The sequence below is a fragment of the Hordeum vulgare genome, chromosome 7H (assembly GCF_904849725.1).
Source record: "Hordeum vulgare subsp. vulgare chromosome 7H, MorexV3_pseudomolecules_assembly, whole genome shotgun sequence".
Classification (NCBI taxonomy): Eukaryota; Viridiplantae; Streptophyta; class Magnoliopsida; order Poales; family Poaceae; genus Hordeum; species Hordeum vulgare.
The window spans coordinates 547,279,722-547,294,695 of NC_058524.1; the positions used below are offsets into that span (position 1 = coordinate 547,279,722).

Consider the following 14,974-nt stretch of genomic DNA (forward strand, 5'->3'; position numbering starts at 1 on the left):
TAATTTTTTTCTGTTTTTCTTTCTTATTTCACTATATAGAGTAGACAATTGTTTCCCTATTTTCTCTTTTTCTTGACTTTAGTATATTTACTTTGCTTTAGAAGAAAATTCATTTGTTACTGGATATTTCAAATTGATTGTTTAGGTTTTTAGTTTTGCAAAAAATGTCTCTTATTTTTAAAAAAAAATACCCATGTGAACACAATAATGAACTTGAGATTGGAAAAAAGGGGCCGCAACTCTGCTCAGGAGGGGGAGTTGTCGGGGTCACTTGCATGTTCACCACTAGACGTGCAACTGTAAATGTTATGACCTGAATGCAACTGGATGTTTTCATGAGGGCACGTAACTGCATGTTTTCAAGGTGGGGTCACAACTGCACATTTTCAGGATGAGTTGCAACTGCATGTTTTTAAGACGGGATCGTAACTGCATGTTTACAAGGTGGGCCGCAATTGCATGTGTTTTTTAAGAGGGTCGCAACTGCATGTTTGTAAGATGAGTCGCAATTGCATGTTTTTAAGATGGGTCGTAATTGTATACCCTCGATGGGGGGTTGTCGCAATTGCACGCTTCCATGGGTTTGATGTAATTGCATGCCTTCAACAGGGTTGCTGCAATTGCATGTCTTTTTGATGGGGGTTGCAATTACATGCCTTCCAAGGTTTTGCCGCATTTTCACGTCTTATAGGGGTTTGTCGCAATTGCATGCATACGACGGAACCAGTGCAATTTTGTACCTTCGATGGGGGTTGTCGCAACTGGATGCGTTCCACGTGGTTGTCAACTGCACACCTTCCACGATTTTTGGTGTAATTGCATGCCTTTCACTGGGTTGCTGCAACTGCATGCCTTCGACGGGGTTGTTCCAACTGCATCTGCTCCACGTGTTTTGTTCCAACTGTATGTACAAATGCATGCCTCCAAAGGAGTTTGTTGGAATTGCATGTCGTCGAGGCATTTTGTTGCAACTGTATGCCTGTAAGGGTTTTGGGCCAAGTATATGTCGAAAATGGAGAAGTGCAATATAATAAACACCTTTGGTTATATATATGATGTAATGCACTTTTTGTGCGAATACTGGTGTTTTGAATGTGTTTTTTATATGATTTATGCTAATGCCTTCAATGGGGTCGCTGCAATTGCATGCGTGCAACAGGGTCGCCGCAACTGCATGCGTGTAATGGTGTCGCCGCAATTCGCATGCCTCCCAACTGATGTTGTTTGTTGTTGATGTTGATGTGACCGCGTGCCTGCCGTAACTCCACGCCCTCCCATGTTTTTTTTGCCGCAATAGCATGCCTTCCAATTGATGTTGTTTGTTGTTCTTGATGATGTGACCGCGTGCCCGCTGTAACTGCATGCCCTCCCATGTGTTTTTTTCCGCAACTACATGCCTTCAACGGGGGTCACCGCAACTGCATGCCTGCAACGGGATCGCCGCAACTGCATGGCTTCGATGGGTTTTGCCGCAATTGCATGCCTTCCAATTGATGTTGTTTGTTATTGTTGTTGATGTGACCGCGTGCCCGCCGTAACTGCATGCCCTCCCATATTTTTTTCCGCAACTACATGCCTTCAACGGGGATCGCCGCAATTGCATGTCTGCAACGGGGTCGCCGCAACTTCATGTCTTCGATGGGTTTTGCCGCAATTGCATGCCTTTCAATGGATGTTGTTTGTTGTTCTTGATGATGTGACCGCGTGCCCGCTGTAACTGTATGCCCTCCCATGTGTTTTTTCCGCAACTACATGCCTTCAACGGGGGTCACCGCAAGTGCATGCCTGCAACAGGGTCGCCGCAACTGCATGGCTTCGATGGGGTTTGCCGCAATTGCATGCCCTCCAATTGATGTTGTTTGTTGTTGTTGTTGATGTGACCGCGTGCTCGCTGTAACTGTATGCCCTCCCATGTTTTTTCCCGCAACTACATGCCTTCAACGGGGATCGCCGCAATTGCATGTCTGCAACGGGGTCGCCGCAACTGCATGTCTTTGATGGGGTTTGCCGCAATTGCATGCCTTTCAATAGATGTTGTTTGTTGTTGTTGATGATGTGACCGCGTGCCCGCCGTAACTGCATGCCCTCCCATGTGTTTTTTTCCGCAACTACATGCCTTCAACGGGGATCGCCGCAATTGCATGTCTGCAACGGGGTCGCCGCAACTGCATGTCTTCGATGGGGTTTGCCGCAATTGCATGCCTTCCAATTGATGTTGTTTGTTGTTGTTGATGATGTGACCACGTGCCCGCCGTAACTGCATGCCCTCCCATGTGTTTTTTTCCGCAACTACATGCCTTCAACGGGGATCGCCGCAATTGCATGTTTGCAACGGGGTCGCCGCAACTGCATGTCTTCGATGGGGTTTGCCGCAATTGCATGCCTTTCAATTGATGTTGTTTGTTGTTGTTGTTGATGTGACCGCGTGCCCGCCGTAACTGCACGCCCTCCCATGTGTTTTTTTCCGCAACTACATGCCTTCAACGGGGATCGCCGCAATTGCATGTCTGCAACGGGGTCGCCGCAACTGCATGTCTTCGATGGGGTTTGCCGCAATTGCATGCCTTCCAATTGATGTTGTTTGTTGTTGTTGTTGTTGATGTGACCGCGTGCCCGCCGTAACTGCATGCCCTCCCATGTGTTTTTTTCCGCAACTGCATGCCTTCAACGGGGATCGCCGCAATTGCATGTCTGCAATGGGGTCGCCGCAACTGCATGTCTTCGATGGGGTTTGCCGCAATTGCATGCCTTCCAATTGACGTTGTTTGTTGTTGTTGTTGATGTGACCGCGTGCCCGCCGTAACTGCATGCCCCCCATGTGTTTTTTCCGCAACTACATGCCTTCAACGGGGATCGCCGCAAATTGCATGTCTGCAACGGGATCGCCGCAACTGCATGTCTTCGATGGGGTTTGCCGCAATTGCATGCCTTTCAATGGGGTTTGCCGCAAAAAAACATAAAGGGTTCATGAGGTTTTTGCATTTCTTATTTTTTTCCCTAGCATGCAGTCGGGTCGTAAGAACAAATTGAGCAAATATGGATAGCGAATAAACCTTGCTTCAGAAATAGAAAAACGAAAAAATAGGAAGGCCACAAGTGTTACCTTGGGTGTTGTAGTTAGTGATACTCGACAGATCAATCTGGGTTGGTTCTTTTGATTTTCTCAATTTGCTCGTCTATCTCAATACGCAAGTACAAGTTTGAAGTCGGGTCGTAACTACAAGTTTCATAGTCGGGTCACAGCTCTGAATTTTCATAGTCGAGTCACAACAACAAACCCCATCATTTAGAAAGATGATGATTTTTCAATAAAATAAAAAAACATGAGACAAGACCGGGATTGATCTTTTCGCCAGAGGCATCATGCTGGTGACTACTGCTAAACTAAATCAAAACTAAAAAAGCAAAAACACTCGTTTTTAAGACAGCAAAGAGAACACTCCATAAATGCGTTATGACAACTAAAATTATGTTGTACATGCCAGCCGAGTAAGATGTATATACTTTTCTTATGGGTTAGTATGTTTGCTCTAGCCACCGGCGACAAGAGTAGTAAAAAGGCCAAGCCCAAAAAAGCAATACGGCATGTGCAAATCATGGGAAGAATAAAAAAAGCCAACCAACATATATGATGATGTCATGTGAATGAGACCATAGATAAATCTTAGCTAGCTGAGTTCTAGGTGCTCTCTATTTTAATCCTTACAACCTGCTGACTGTACCTTATTATACTTGCTCCTAATAGTACACCCAACTGCTGGCTATATGATGTTGACACGTCATCTATAGTCAAGCTTATAGCCCACAAGTACAATAAGCAGATGTAAATAAGTACTACTCCCTCCGTTCCTAAATATAAGTTTTTTAAGATATTTCACTAATAGTCTACATACGGAGTAAAATGAGTGAATCTACACTCTAAAGTATGTTTATATACATCCGTATGTAGTCCACTAATGAAATCTCGCCCACTATCCTCTCTCACAAAGTGTCTAGGAACACGTGTTACAGCCGGCTGTTAGTTTGTACCTTGTTTTTCTTTTTTCTTCTAACTCATCATAAATATATTATTTTAAATCTTACAGCTCGCCTACGTTATCTTATTGTACTTGACCTTGGCCACGCCAGATCTGACATCGGCCTGCACGTAGAAGCACCCGGAAGGGCCCCAAAATCGCTAGAAAAGGAAAGCCACTCTGGCCCTTGGCCGACGGACGTAAAGAAGGCAGTACAAACCGCGGCGGAGGAGACGACGTAGTAGTGCTAGCGGCGAACGGCTCACGCTCAGCAGCCTCCCCACTTCCCTCCCCAGGACGACCGCCGCGGCCACGGACGCCGACCGCCGGCGGCACCGAAGCAGTGAACTGAACCCCAGGTCGGCCAAACCCACCCAGAGACAGGGAGAAAGTGGAACGAGCAGACCACCGACGTGCACGCACCCGGCCAAACGGGTCAATCGATCGATCGACCGTTCCGAAAAAACCAAACATACAGGTGAATCCGCACCCACCGCCGCCGCCCGCACACGCATTGAACATCGACACCGCCAGCGGGACCCACGGCCGGCGCCCGCGCCGACTCCGGCCCGTGGCCCGTAGGAGATTTCGCCGCTGTTTAAAAATACGTGCGCCCTCCCGATTTCGATGTCTCCGTCCGTCGGTCGTCGCCTCGCCTCGTTTCCTCCACCGGCCTTCCCATCACTTCTTTTCGTCGTCCCTCGGCTCCCCACTTTCCCGCTGCCTTAACGCGGACAGTTCTGACTTCTCCCGCAGTCTTCTCTCCCTCCTCTTCGCTGCCGCAAGCGGCCGGCGGATCAGCCAAGCGAGCTAGCGAAGCGAAGCAAGGCCCGGCGGATGGGGCCGCCTCGCGGTCGCCTGGCCCTCCTCCTCCTCGCGCTGTCGGCGGCGCTCGCCCCCGGCCGCGCGGCCGCCACCGGCGTCTTCGAGGTGCGCCGCAAGTTCCCGCGCCACGACGGGAGCGGCAAGCACCTGGCGAACCTCCGGGCGCACGACGCTCGCCGCCACGGCCGCTCCCTCGCCGCCGCCGTCGACCTGCCCCTCGGCGGCAACGGCCTCCCCACCGAGACCGGGTAATAACCAATCGATTCACGCGTCGCTCCTTTTACTGTAGCGTGCGGTTTCCCCTCTCGCTCTCCGGCGGGCGCGCCTGACTGCTGGCAAGTGCTGCAGGCTCTACTTCACGCAGATTGGGATCGGCACGCCGGCCAAGAGCTACTACGTGCAGGTGGACACCGGCAGCGACATACTCTGGGTCAACTGCGTCTTCTGCGACACCTGCCCCCGCAAGAGCGGCCTCGGGGTACTCCCATCTCTTCCGTTTCCCCTGCAATTTCTCTGCTCTGTTCTGCTCTTCGGATTCGATCCATGCTCGGGCGTTAGCGTTTTCATTTGGTTCCTCAATCCTGACGACCGGCCGTGGTGGGGGGTTGTAGATAGAGCTGACGCTGTACGACCCGAGTGGATCGTCGAGCGGCACCGGGGTCACGTGCGGCCAGGACTTCTGCGTCGCTACTCACGGCGGCGTGATCCCGTCCTGCGTCCCCGCCGCGCCGTGCCAGTACAGCATCTCATACGGAGACGGCAGCTCCACCACTGGGTTCTTCGTCACGGACTTCTTGCAGTACAACCAGGTGTCCGGCAATAGCCAGACCACCTTGGCCAACACAAGCATTACGTTTGGGTACGCTCTCTGGGAAACACTTTTAACTCTATTTCCTCTGGCAGCGGGCTGGAAGCTGGTACTGATTTTGGCTTCATTTGTAGGTGTGGTGCTAAGATTGGTGGAGATTTGGGGTCGTCAAGCCAGGCCCTTGACGGGATTCTTGGATTTGGTCAGTCAAATTCGTCCATGCTGTCACAGTTAGCGGCTGCAGGAAAAGTGAGGAAGGTCTTCGCACATTGCTTGGACACCATAAATGGTGGAGGAATTTTCGCTATTGGGGATGTCGTGCAGCCGAAAGTGAGCACAACGCCGTTGGTGCCCGGCATGTAAGTCATCTAACTGTCCATGTTTACTTCCTTCGGATGTTTCTTCATGATTCCTTGGTGTGTGCTCTGTGCTGATGATGTCGTGCTAGTAGATGATATGAATCTATGGAGCTATGGAGACAGAGTTTGGAATCCATGGTGTTTAGACTTAATAGGAACAAGACCGAGTACATGAGGTGTGACTTTAGTGGTGTTGGATGCGATCTGGTTTCTAAGATGCCACACCAGGAAAACCAAATGTAACTTAACCAAGAGATCTAGTTTCTAGCATGCCACATCAGATAGATATTTTGTTGAATCTCCATGTATGACACTTCCGACTGTTCATGTGCCTCAAATTATTTAAAAATGTATTGATAATTAGCTCCTACTAACTGTATGTCAGTTAATTGTTTCTGCAACTATTTTGTTATGTCTATCACAGTTCAGCCACAGGCATAGTTTAGTAGTAAGAGTCTAGGGCAAACCACCCATCTTTAGACATAATTTAGGAGATTAGTCAAGGACAAATATTTTTTTTATCATAATGTAATTTAAAAAAAGATACATTGGTTGTACATTTAAAGCATACTTTTGCCATGTAAGTCATTGATTTTTTTTGTATTTGTGACATCCTATGAGAACTTTCTTTGTAGGCCGCATTACAATGTCAACTTGGAAGCAATTGATGTTGGTGGTGTTAAATTACAGCTTCCAACAAATATTTTTGATATAGGGGAAAGTAAAGGTACCATTATTGACAGTGGAACAACATTGGCATATCTACCAGGGGTGGTTTATAATGCTATAATGTCTAAGGTATGGAAGCTTCTATGTGAACCAATTCTTGCAGCGGAGGGCTTGTGTCCTAAGCATCATATCTTCTTCACTTATTGTTCGTTTATAGGTATTTGCTCAGTATGGGGATATGCCCTTAAAAAATGATCAAGATTTCCAATGTTTCCGGTATTCTGGAAGGTATGCTCACTTCTCGATTGTGGCCTTATGCACAACACGAAGGGATTATCTCCTCATGTGGTCTCTTTTTTCTATTAAACAAGAGACTAAGGCGAATGAATATCATGATTAAAATAAAGATTGTTGTTCTGATATTTTTATCTTCCTATGTTTCTAATGCTTCTGCCCAACTTTTTGCAGTGTAGACGATGGATTTCCTATAATCACCTTTCACTTTGAGGGCGGCCTTCCACTGAATATTCATCCACATGACTATCTTTTCCAAAATGGGGTAATAAACCATTGCTCTGGTCTGTTTCTACTTTCTAGGAAAATGTATAACTAGCAGCATTACATCTACAATTTAAGCGCACAACTCAATTGTTGTCATGCTTACTTTCTCCATGATTTGTTTAGTCTTGTGTTTTTAAGAAAGTCTACTTAACAATTTGTTGAACTGCATCAACAAACTTTTCAACTGGCCACACACACACACACACACACGCGCGCGCGCGCGGAATTTCATGCCTCTATGTTTGCTGGCATTCTTAAGGTTGACATAACAATTTATGCTTTGCTCCTTTTACTTCATTCCATGATTTCTTGCTTTCTGACTGTACAAAATGTCATGAGGCTTTCTATGTTCTGAGTAGTCGATATATATTCCTATTCCATACCTTGGGTGTTGGTGATATGCTTGGAGCCTTGGAGTGTGCTTGTGACTCATATTACCTCTTATGTCCTATATGGTGTATATCACAAACTCATAGTGAGTTACATTTATGTAGTTTCAATTTGACCCTGTGTTTTATTTATCTTCGGTGTCACGTACTCATAATATTGTACCATGCTTGCCTGTTGAACTGTCTTCAGTTTCAGAAGTATGTTCAGTTAGTTGATTGTGGGATTTGTTCTCCTAAAATGAAATGGCACAAAGTTGACCTTTTTTGAGGAATAAAGTGTTCAACTTCTCTTCATGGCAACATGAAGTTACTAACTTTTACTCCCTCCGCCCCATAATATAAGAGCGTTTGTCAAAAACGCTCTTATATTATGGGATGGAGGGAGTACTAGACAGTGCCACTGCTAGCTAACTGTAATCGTAACTTGCTTCCAGAATTCGCGTCTTCATAATTACATCTTTCTTGAGTAAAAATAGAACAAACAAGCTGTCCCATGCCATTTCCCTTTTTGCTAGTCTTTGCTTAGGACATGAGGTAAACATTTAATTTTTTTTCGAGAAAACGCAAAAAGCCTTTGCGTTTCATTGCATTGAAAGGGGGGGGGAGAACATCCTTCTAAGAGGCCAGTACATCGGTGTTACAAGTGGATCAATGGACGTCCCAGGAGGAAGGCAGGGTGACTCTAAGCCCTTTGGCTCCTGCCTTAGCCCAATTCCTGGACTCGTCCTTGATCGCAGCGTCTAGCTCGACTAAGGATGGGGCTACATGGTCGAATACACACGCATTTCTATGCTTCCAGATCATCCAAGGGACCAGGAGCGCTACGGAGGCCAACGCTTTGCGGAGCAGGGGGGTGTAGCATCGCGAGCTCGCAGCCACCAGTCGTGTAGCGTGGCGTCCTGGTCGGGCACCGGCGACGGGAGACGCAGCCAGGACATGATGCCGTGCCAGGTCTGCCTCGCGAATGGGCATGCGAGCAGCAGGTGTTGCATGGATTCCGGCTCTTGATCACATAAGAGGCACCGAGGGTGGTGAGTGAGGCCATGGCGGGCGAGGCGCTCCGCGGTCCAGCAGCGGTCCTGGCTGGCGAGCCTGTGGAAGAATCTGACCTTCGGCAGGGCCCAGCTCTTCCATATCAGCTTCCAGGAGCGACAAGTGATAGATCCGTGGAAGGTGGCCTGGTAGCAGGACCTAGCTGTGTAGCTGCCGTTGGCCATCCATTTCCAGATCAGCTTGTCTGGCTCGTGGGAGAGGGTGGCGCGAGACACCAGCATCCAGAGTTGGAGGTACTGCCCAATCTCCTGGAGGCCAAGGGTGCCGCGGATGTCCCGCGCCCAAGCATTGCCTTGAACGCCCTCCGCCACCGTCCGGGAATTCCTGCGACTCTTGGGGATGCACATGTACAGCGCGGGCGCGTGCTCGCGGATGGAGAGGCCGAGAAGCCATCGGTCCTCCCAGAAGAGCGCTGTGGTTCCATCCCCGAGCTGCATAGTGGTGGAGGCGTGGAAAAAGGTCGTGCTCCTCTGGGGTGAACTGCATGTCCAGGCCATGCCAAGCGCGACCAGTGTTCGTCCGCGAGAGCCATAACCATCTGAGCCGAAGGGCGAGCCCCGTGCGCTCGAGGTCTCGGACTCCCAGGCCACCAAACTCGATCGGACGGCATACCCGGCGCCAGTTCACGTGGCAGTGCCCTCCGTGGGCTGCCTGGCGTCCTGCCCAGAGGAACCCGCGCTGAATCTTCTCGAGCTGCTTCAGGGGTTTTTTCGGGGGGGCGAGGGCGAGCATTTGGTGCGTGGGAATGGCGCTTAGCACCAATTTGACGAGCGCCAGTCGCCCAGCTTTGTTCATGAGCCACGCCTTCCACGACGGGAGGCGGCCTGCCACCTTGTCGACGAGTGGTTGCATCTGGGCCGCGGAGAGGCGGCGTGTGGAGAGGGGATGCCCAGGTATGAGATGGGCAGGTCCGCCGTCTGGCAACCCAGGGTCTCCAGCACTGTGGCAGTCATCTCGTCCCCATGCAGTGCCGTGGCGGAGCTCTTCCCGTAGTTCATGTGTAAGCCAGAGGCGGCACCAAAGACTCCTAGGATGCCCTTCACGGCCCTGACCTCGCTGGTCGTGGCGTGACAGAATAGCATCACATCATCGGCGTATAGCGAGATGGCCGACACCTCTCGACGGGGGTGGAGGCTCCGGAGGATGCCGGTCTGGAGCGCTCGTTGCATGAGGCGACTGAGGGTGTCGACGGCCAGGACGAATAGCTGCGGAGACGTCGAGTCACCTTGGCGCAGCCCGCGGCGGTGCCATATCGGGGGCCCAGAAGGAAGGTAAACATTTAATAGCTGGCTCATAGCAAGTCAAATACTGCCAGCTGTCCTTCAACACACGTCAGCCCTCTTTGTTTCCATAATTGTTTGATTTGGACTTTTGTCAGCTTTGATAGCTTACCTTTGGTTTGCCAGTCCCATAATAACATGGCTAAGGGTTCGAGGCCTCGAAATCCGCTCGGTTGTCTAAAATTACATGAGAGCCGTCCATGGGGTTGAAAGCTAGATCAAGGATCCGGACGACGGTTTCCGAAAAGTGTCGGGTGTTGCCTGCACCTACAAGGGCCATCGCCCCTTCGAGGCCCGCCCGCTAGCATGACCTTTTGGATACTTTTGGTAAACTTGCTCATATTTAGGTGGAAACTCTTAAGGCTGGAGAGAAGTTGGAAGACTCGAATTCGGCCATCTACACCAACCCCCGGACCACCACGTGGGTTACCAGACAACACTGGGTGCATTGAAGAAATGAGTGCCTTGACTCCTGAGGGCATCCTCAGGACAGACTACCCTCTTTTTTTTGGAAAAGAAGGTTAAGACCCCCAGCCTCTACATCAATCGATGCATACAACCGTCTTTATTACTTATTCAACAAAGGTCTGACAAGAACATACATCAAGCCACTCGAAGCCCCCACTCACACCTACAAAACGCGATAATGTGAAGTGCTCTCACTCCCCATATCTAAACCGGTGTTGTCGCCGACCCATCCACATAACGTATCGGAACTAACAACCGGTGCAGCAGACCTAAAGCGTACACCACATGCACACGTTTTAGAAGCCGCCATCATCATCGAACCGCGGACCCATCTTCAGGAGAGAAATCCGCATCATCCATGTTAGTCCGGCCATCCGTCGACGCCAGCACGGCGCCCAGCGGCGCCACCTCCCTGCGCTCATCCATCCAGACGCGAAGACATTGTAAGATCGGCCAGGCATGACCTGACATCACCACCGAAGCTCCGTGCAGGACGAAGACGCTCCACCTCCTGCCTCTGTCTTCCAACGCTGCTCCACAAACGCTGCTCCCTAGAGAGGAACGACACCGCAATGCCGCCATCTCCGATCTGGAAAACCAGATCGTAGGGTTTCCCCTGGAGCAGCACGAGTGGATCGACAATAGTTACAGGACGAAGCCTTCATCAAGGTAACGGCGCAGAACGCCGCCATCTTCCGCCGTCGGCTCGGTTTTCACCGGCAACTATGTCTCCCTGACTCACAGCCGGGACTAGATGACAGATCTGGAGATCCGATCACCTAGCCTCAGGCCGACCACCTCCGATGTAGGAGATGACCACCACCGCCATAATCCTCGTGATGCGATGCAGACCCGGAGTGCCTCCGCGAGCCGTCGCTGAAGCCGACGAGATGCAGCAGATTGAGGACGAGATGCAGCCGCCCGCCTGGACCTGAAGGTCGTAGATCGAGCCCGGGACGTATCCCGGCCGCCGTTGCCGTCTTCTCCTACCGACCTCGTCGGCTGCAGCAGAGTTCCCCCGACGCGCCCCGGCCGCCGCTGCCCGCCATCCTCGTCATAATGGGTCCAGGTCTGGCCGCCGCCGCCGCGCCACAGGGCCTTCGCCTAGCAACATTGCCGGCGGCGGCAGAGGGAGTGAAATGCGCGGGGGTCGAGGGGATTTGGGTGGAGACAGCCCGATGCGGCCCGGCGGCGGCCGCACGGGGTCGAGGGGGGGGGGTCTCCTTCTAAAAGTTTAAAAGTTAAGCAGATCGGACAGACTACCCTTTGGCCCGGGATGCCTTCAAATATACTGTTCAGGCATACCCGACAGCGGAAATTGTCTTTTGACTCTTAACATGCCCATCCAGAACGGGGAGTCCTTTGCATTCAACGCCACTTGTGACAGGGTTTGGAGTGGAGATATTTATTTCCTACAATCGTGCTCATACCCCATCTTCAGTTAGCAGATTGAACAACTATTTGTTGAGCAACCATTTTTTTGTTTATTTATCCCCAGATCCTCCATTCCAAGTCCGCCTTGAACTTCCAGTCTACAAATGATGCTCCACTTAGTTAAGGGCTAGTTCTTTTGCTGGCTTATAGAATAAGCTGCCCCCTACCCAGCTTAGTCTAGAAGCCCAACCAAATTTACTTATTTAGAAGCCTACTAATTAAGACTTGACTAGTAGGCTTCTAAAAAATATATTTTTGGTTGGGCTTCTCGAACAAGCTGCCCAAAAAAGCCAACCAATATTTCCATTTATGCTCTTCACTTTGCTAGAAAACTTGGATCTGTAGTAAATTTCATTCGTTTGCGTTACCCCCTTAGGTATCTTAACAAGGACAACATACACATCGGTAGATTGGTCGGCACTGCATTGATTGATCAGGACAAGTTGTCGTCCAAAAGACAACAACTTGCCCTTTCAACTATTGATTCTTTTTTCTAAAACTGATCTTCTGTCCCTTCCACTCCTTTTTTAGGAGCTTACCCTGGTGAATAAGGATTTTGAGTTAATGGAACGGGAATGATCCTGACTAGTGAGAGCAGCTTGTACCGGTCTCAGCCTAATCGATATTGAATTTAGAAGTTCACTAAGAAATTGTTCTAGTATCTACTCCCTCCGTCCGGAAATACTCGTCGGAGGAATGGATGTATCTAGATGTATTTTACTAGATACATCCATTTTAATCAACTTTTGCGACAAGTAATTCTGGATGGAGGGAGTATATTGCAGTCCCTCTGTTTGCAGCACGACTCGGATTCTGGGATGACATGAACCCTAGTTGCATATTGTCCCGGAGTTATTTCCAGAAGCCATCCTTTTGATTTCTGCTTTTATTTGCTCCTTTTCCCCTGAAAGACAGTGATGGCTCTTATTGCTATGGTTATTTATAGTTAAACAGGTCGGGAAATTTTTGGAGTTTAATTCGGTTTGTCAGGATTCTAGACAAATAGTTGCTACTTCTGGTTGTTTCCTGTAAGATGATTTTTCCTGTATTATCAATGCTGTCTGCTTGGCTCCTATGGAAGTATTGAAATGACTGCACCTTCAACGGAGCTACGCAATACGTCTGCCAGCTTGAATATCCAGAAGAAGCTTGTGCCTGGTGCCAAGCTGGTCCATTAGGGTTGCGTTCTATGATCCCTGCTTGAATATCCAGAAGAAGCTTGTGCCTGGTGTCAAGCTGGTGCATCAGGGTTACGCTCTATGATCCCTGGAGAGTAGTCGGATCGCGTTGTACCTGGGTGCGTGGCCTCTCTTGAGAGCCATGGGTCTGTAGACCTCTGTTTCCTCTTTTAGTGCACTGATCCGCAAGTCAAGTATTGGGGCGATTTGTATTTTCAATGCCACTTTAATTAAGTTATTGTTATATAATCATATTCAGCTAAGAAAATTATTGTCATATTACATTTTTTGTAGTACTGAATATATTTCCTGCTATGCAGGAGCTGTACTGCATGGGGTTCCAGACTGGTGGATTACAAACCAAGGATGGAAAAGATATGGTGCTTTTGGGAGGTACATGTTGGTTTCAACTACTGCCTCCATTCCAAATAAGGATTGTGAAACCAGGACGCTTATTTTGGAACGGAGGGAGTATTAATCTAGTAGTTTTGTGCAGACGCTGCATCTAACGTTTACCAACTTATTTTCAGATCTAGCATTTTCAAACAGACTTGTTCTTTACGATTTAGAAAATCAAGTTATTGGATGGACCGATTACAACTGTAAGTTTCCTGTGCTTTTCTGTAAAAATATGACACAGTACGAGAATGTTTATAGAAAGAATATAACACAAAAGTTCATGTGGAACCTGCTCATTTTGGTTTCAGGCTCGTCCAGCATTAAAATCAAGGATGACAAGACTGGATCAATATACACTGTGGATGCACATGATATCTCATCTGGATGGAGATTTCAGTGGCACAAGTCCTTGTTTGTATTGCTAGTAACGGCGCTGTGCAGCTATACAATGTTCTAACTTGACTGCGGATCCTCATAACTCTGTATGCTTGTAGCAATTTTGTTGTATTTTGTTCTTAGTCCTTACAGAGAAAGGGAAGGATAGGGGCTAGATTATATACACCTATGTTGTCTTACGAAAATGGGGGGAAAGGAAAGGAAATACACTGATTTTCATGTCAATAATATATATGGAAAATATTTGCCCAAGAATTATTTGCTGATGGCGTCAACTGCATATGATGTTCTGTTGGTTAATAGACATATTTTCTGTCATGATTTACATCAAGGTAGTCAACGTCTCCAGCACGGGTACGTCCGTGCATATCAGCTCAAATGCTCAATTAAGTGTACATTTCGTTTTGCTCCCATCAGTTGGATTTTAGAAATATTATATTTAGTATTTGGATGCCACAAAAATTTGAATTATAAATTCCAAACTCTATTCCAGTGAGTTAGCCTGGACCCGCCAAAATGCACGATGTTGCTTCTCGATGCCCGCCATATTCGAACGTTTCAGATAATCTCATGAAATTAAATGGCATAAAGTTGAAAATTTAAATACCGAAGTTCTACTTAGGGCATATGTACAAGTAACTCGGACCCACTTGCACGAACTGATCTGCTGATAGGAGAACATAGGCTTAGGTTCTACCTTATACGATGTCACAAAATCAAAATATTAAAGTATCATTTTTTATTTTTTATGTATGTTCACAAGGTAAGAGCATCTCCAACATATCCATATATAATGTCGATCCACAAAATGCGTTTACAGTTTACACGGAAAAACGGTTTTACGAGTCGGCGTGGGCTGCGGCCGAGCAAACCCCGGTTTACGGGGTCTGCTCGGCCGCCGTTCGCCGTCGCCCATAAATCAGTAATTTGCATTTTAATTTTGGGCATGATTTTTATTTATTTTCTTCAAGGGCATTTGATGCATAATAGTTTATCAAATATTTATTACATTAGCAAGACAAAAGAAAACAACAATCATAATTAGGCATTTTAGAAGATATCCAACTTTCATAACTCCTCTCATTAATTGGACCAACATCTTCTTCATGCCTTCATTGTTGATCTGCGGATTCTTGATC

The 14,974-nt window shown here is 48.2% G+C and overlaps 1 protein-coding gene across 1 annotated transcript; it reads left to right on the forward strand.

The window, feature by feature from the left end:
- The first annotated feature begins 4,644 nt into the window (after positions 1–4,644).
- Positions 4,645–14,093, forward strand: LOC123410094 (aspartic proteinase 39-like). Its single transcript, XM_045102982.1, has 10 exons — positions 4,645–5,089; positions 5,190–5,319; positions 5,453–5,700; positions 5,784–6,008; positions 6,644–6,806; positions 6,895–6,965; positions 7,146–7,236; positions 13,361–13,433; positions 13,571–13,642; positions 13,748–14,093. The coding sequence occupies exons 1-10, from the start codon at positions 4,854–4,856 to the stop codon at positions 13,894–13,896; spliced, it is 1,458 nt and encodes a 485-aa protein (XP_044958917.1). The 5' UTR covers positions 4,645–4,853; the 3' UTR covers positions 13,897–14,093.
- The last annotated feature ends 881 nt before the right edge of the window (positions 14,094–14,974 follow it).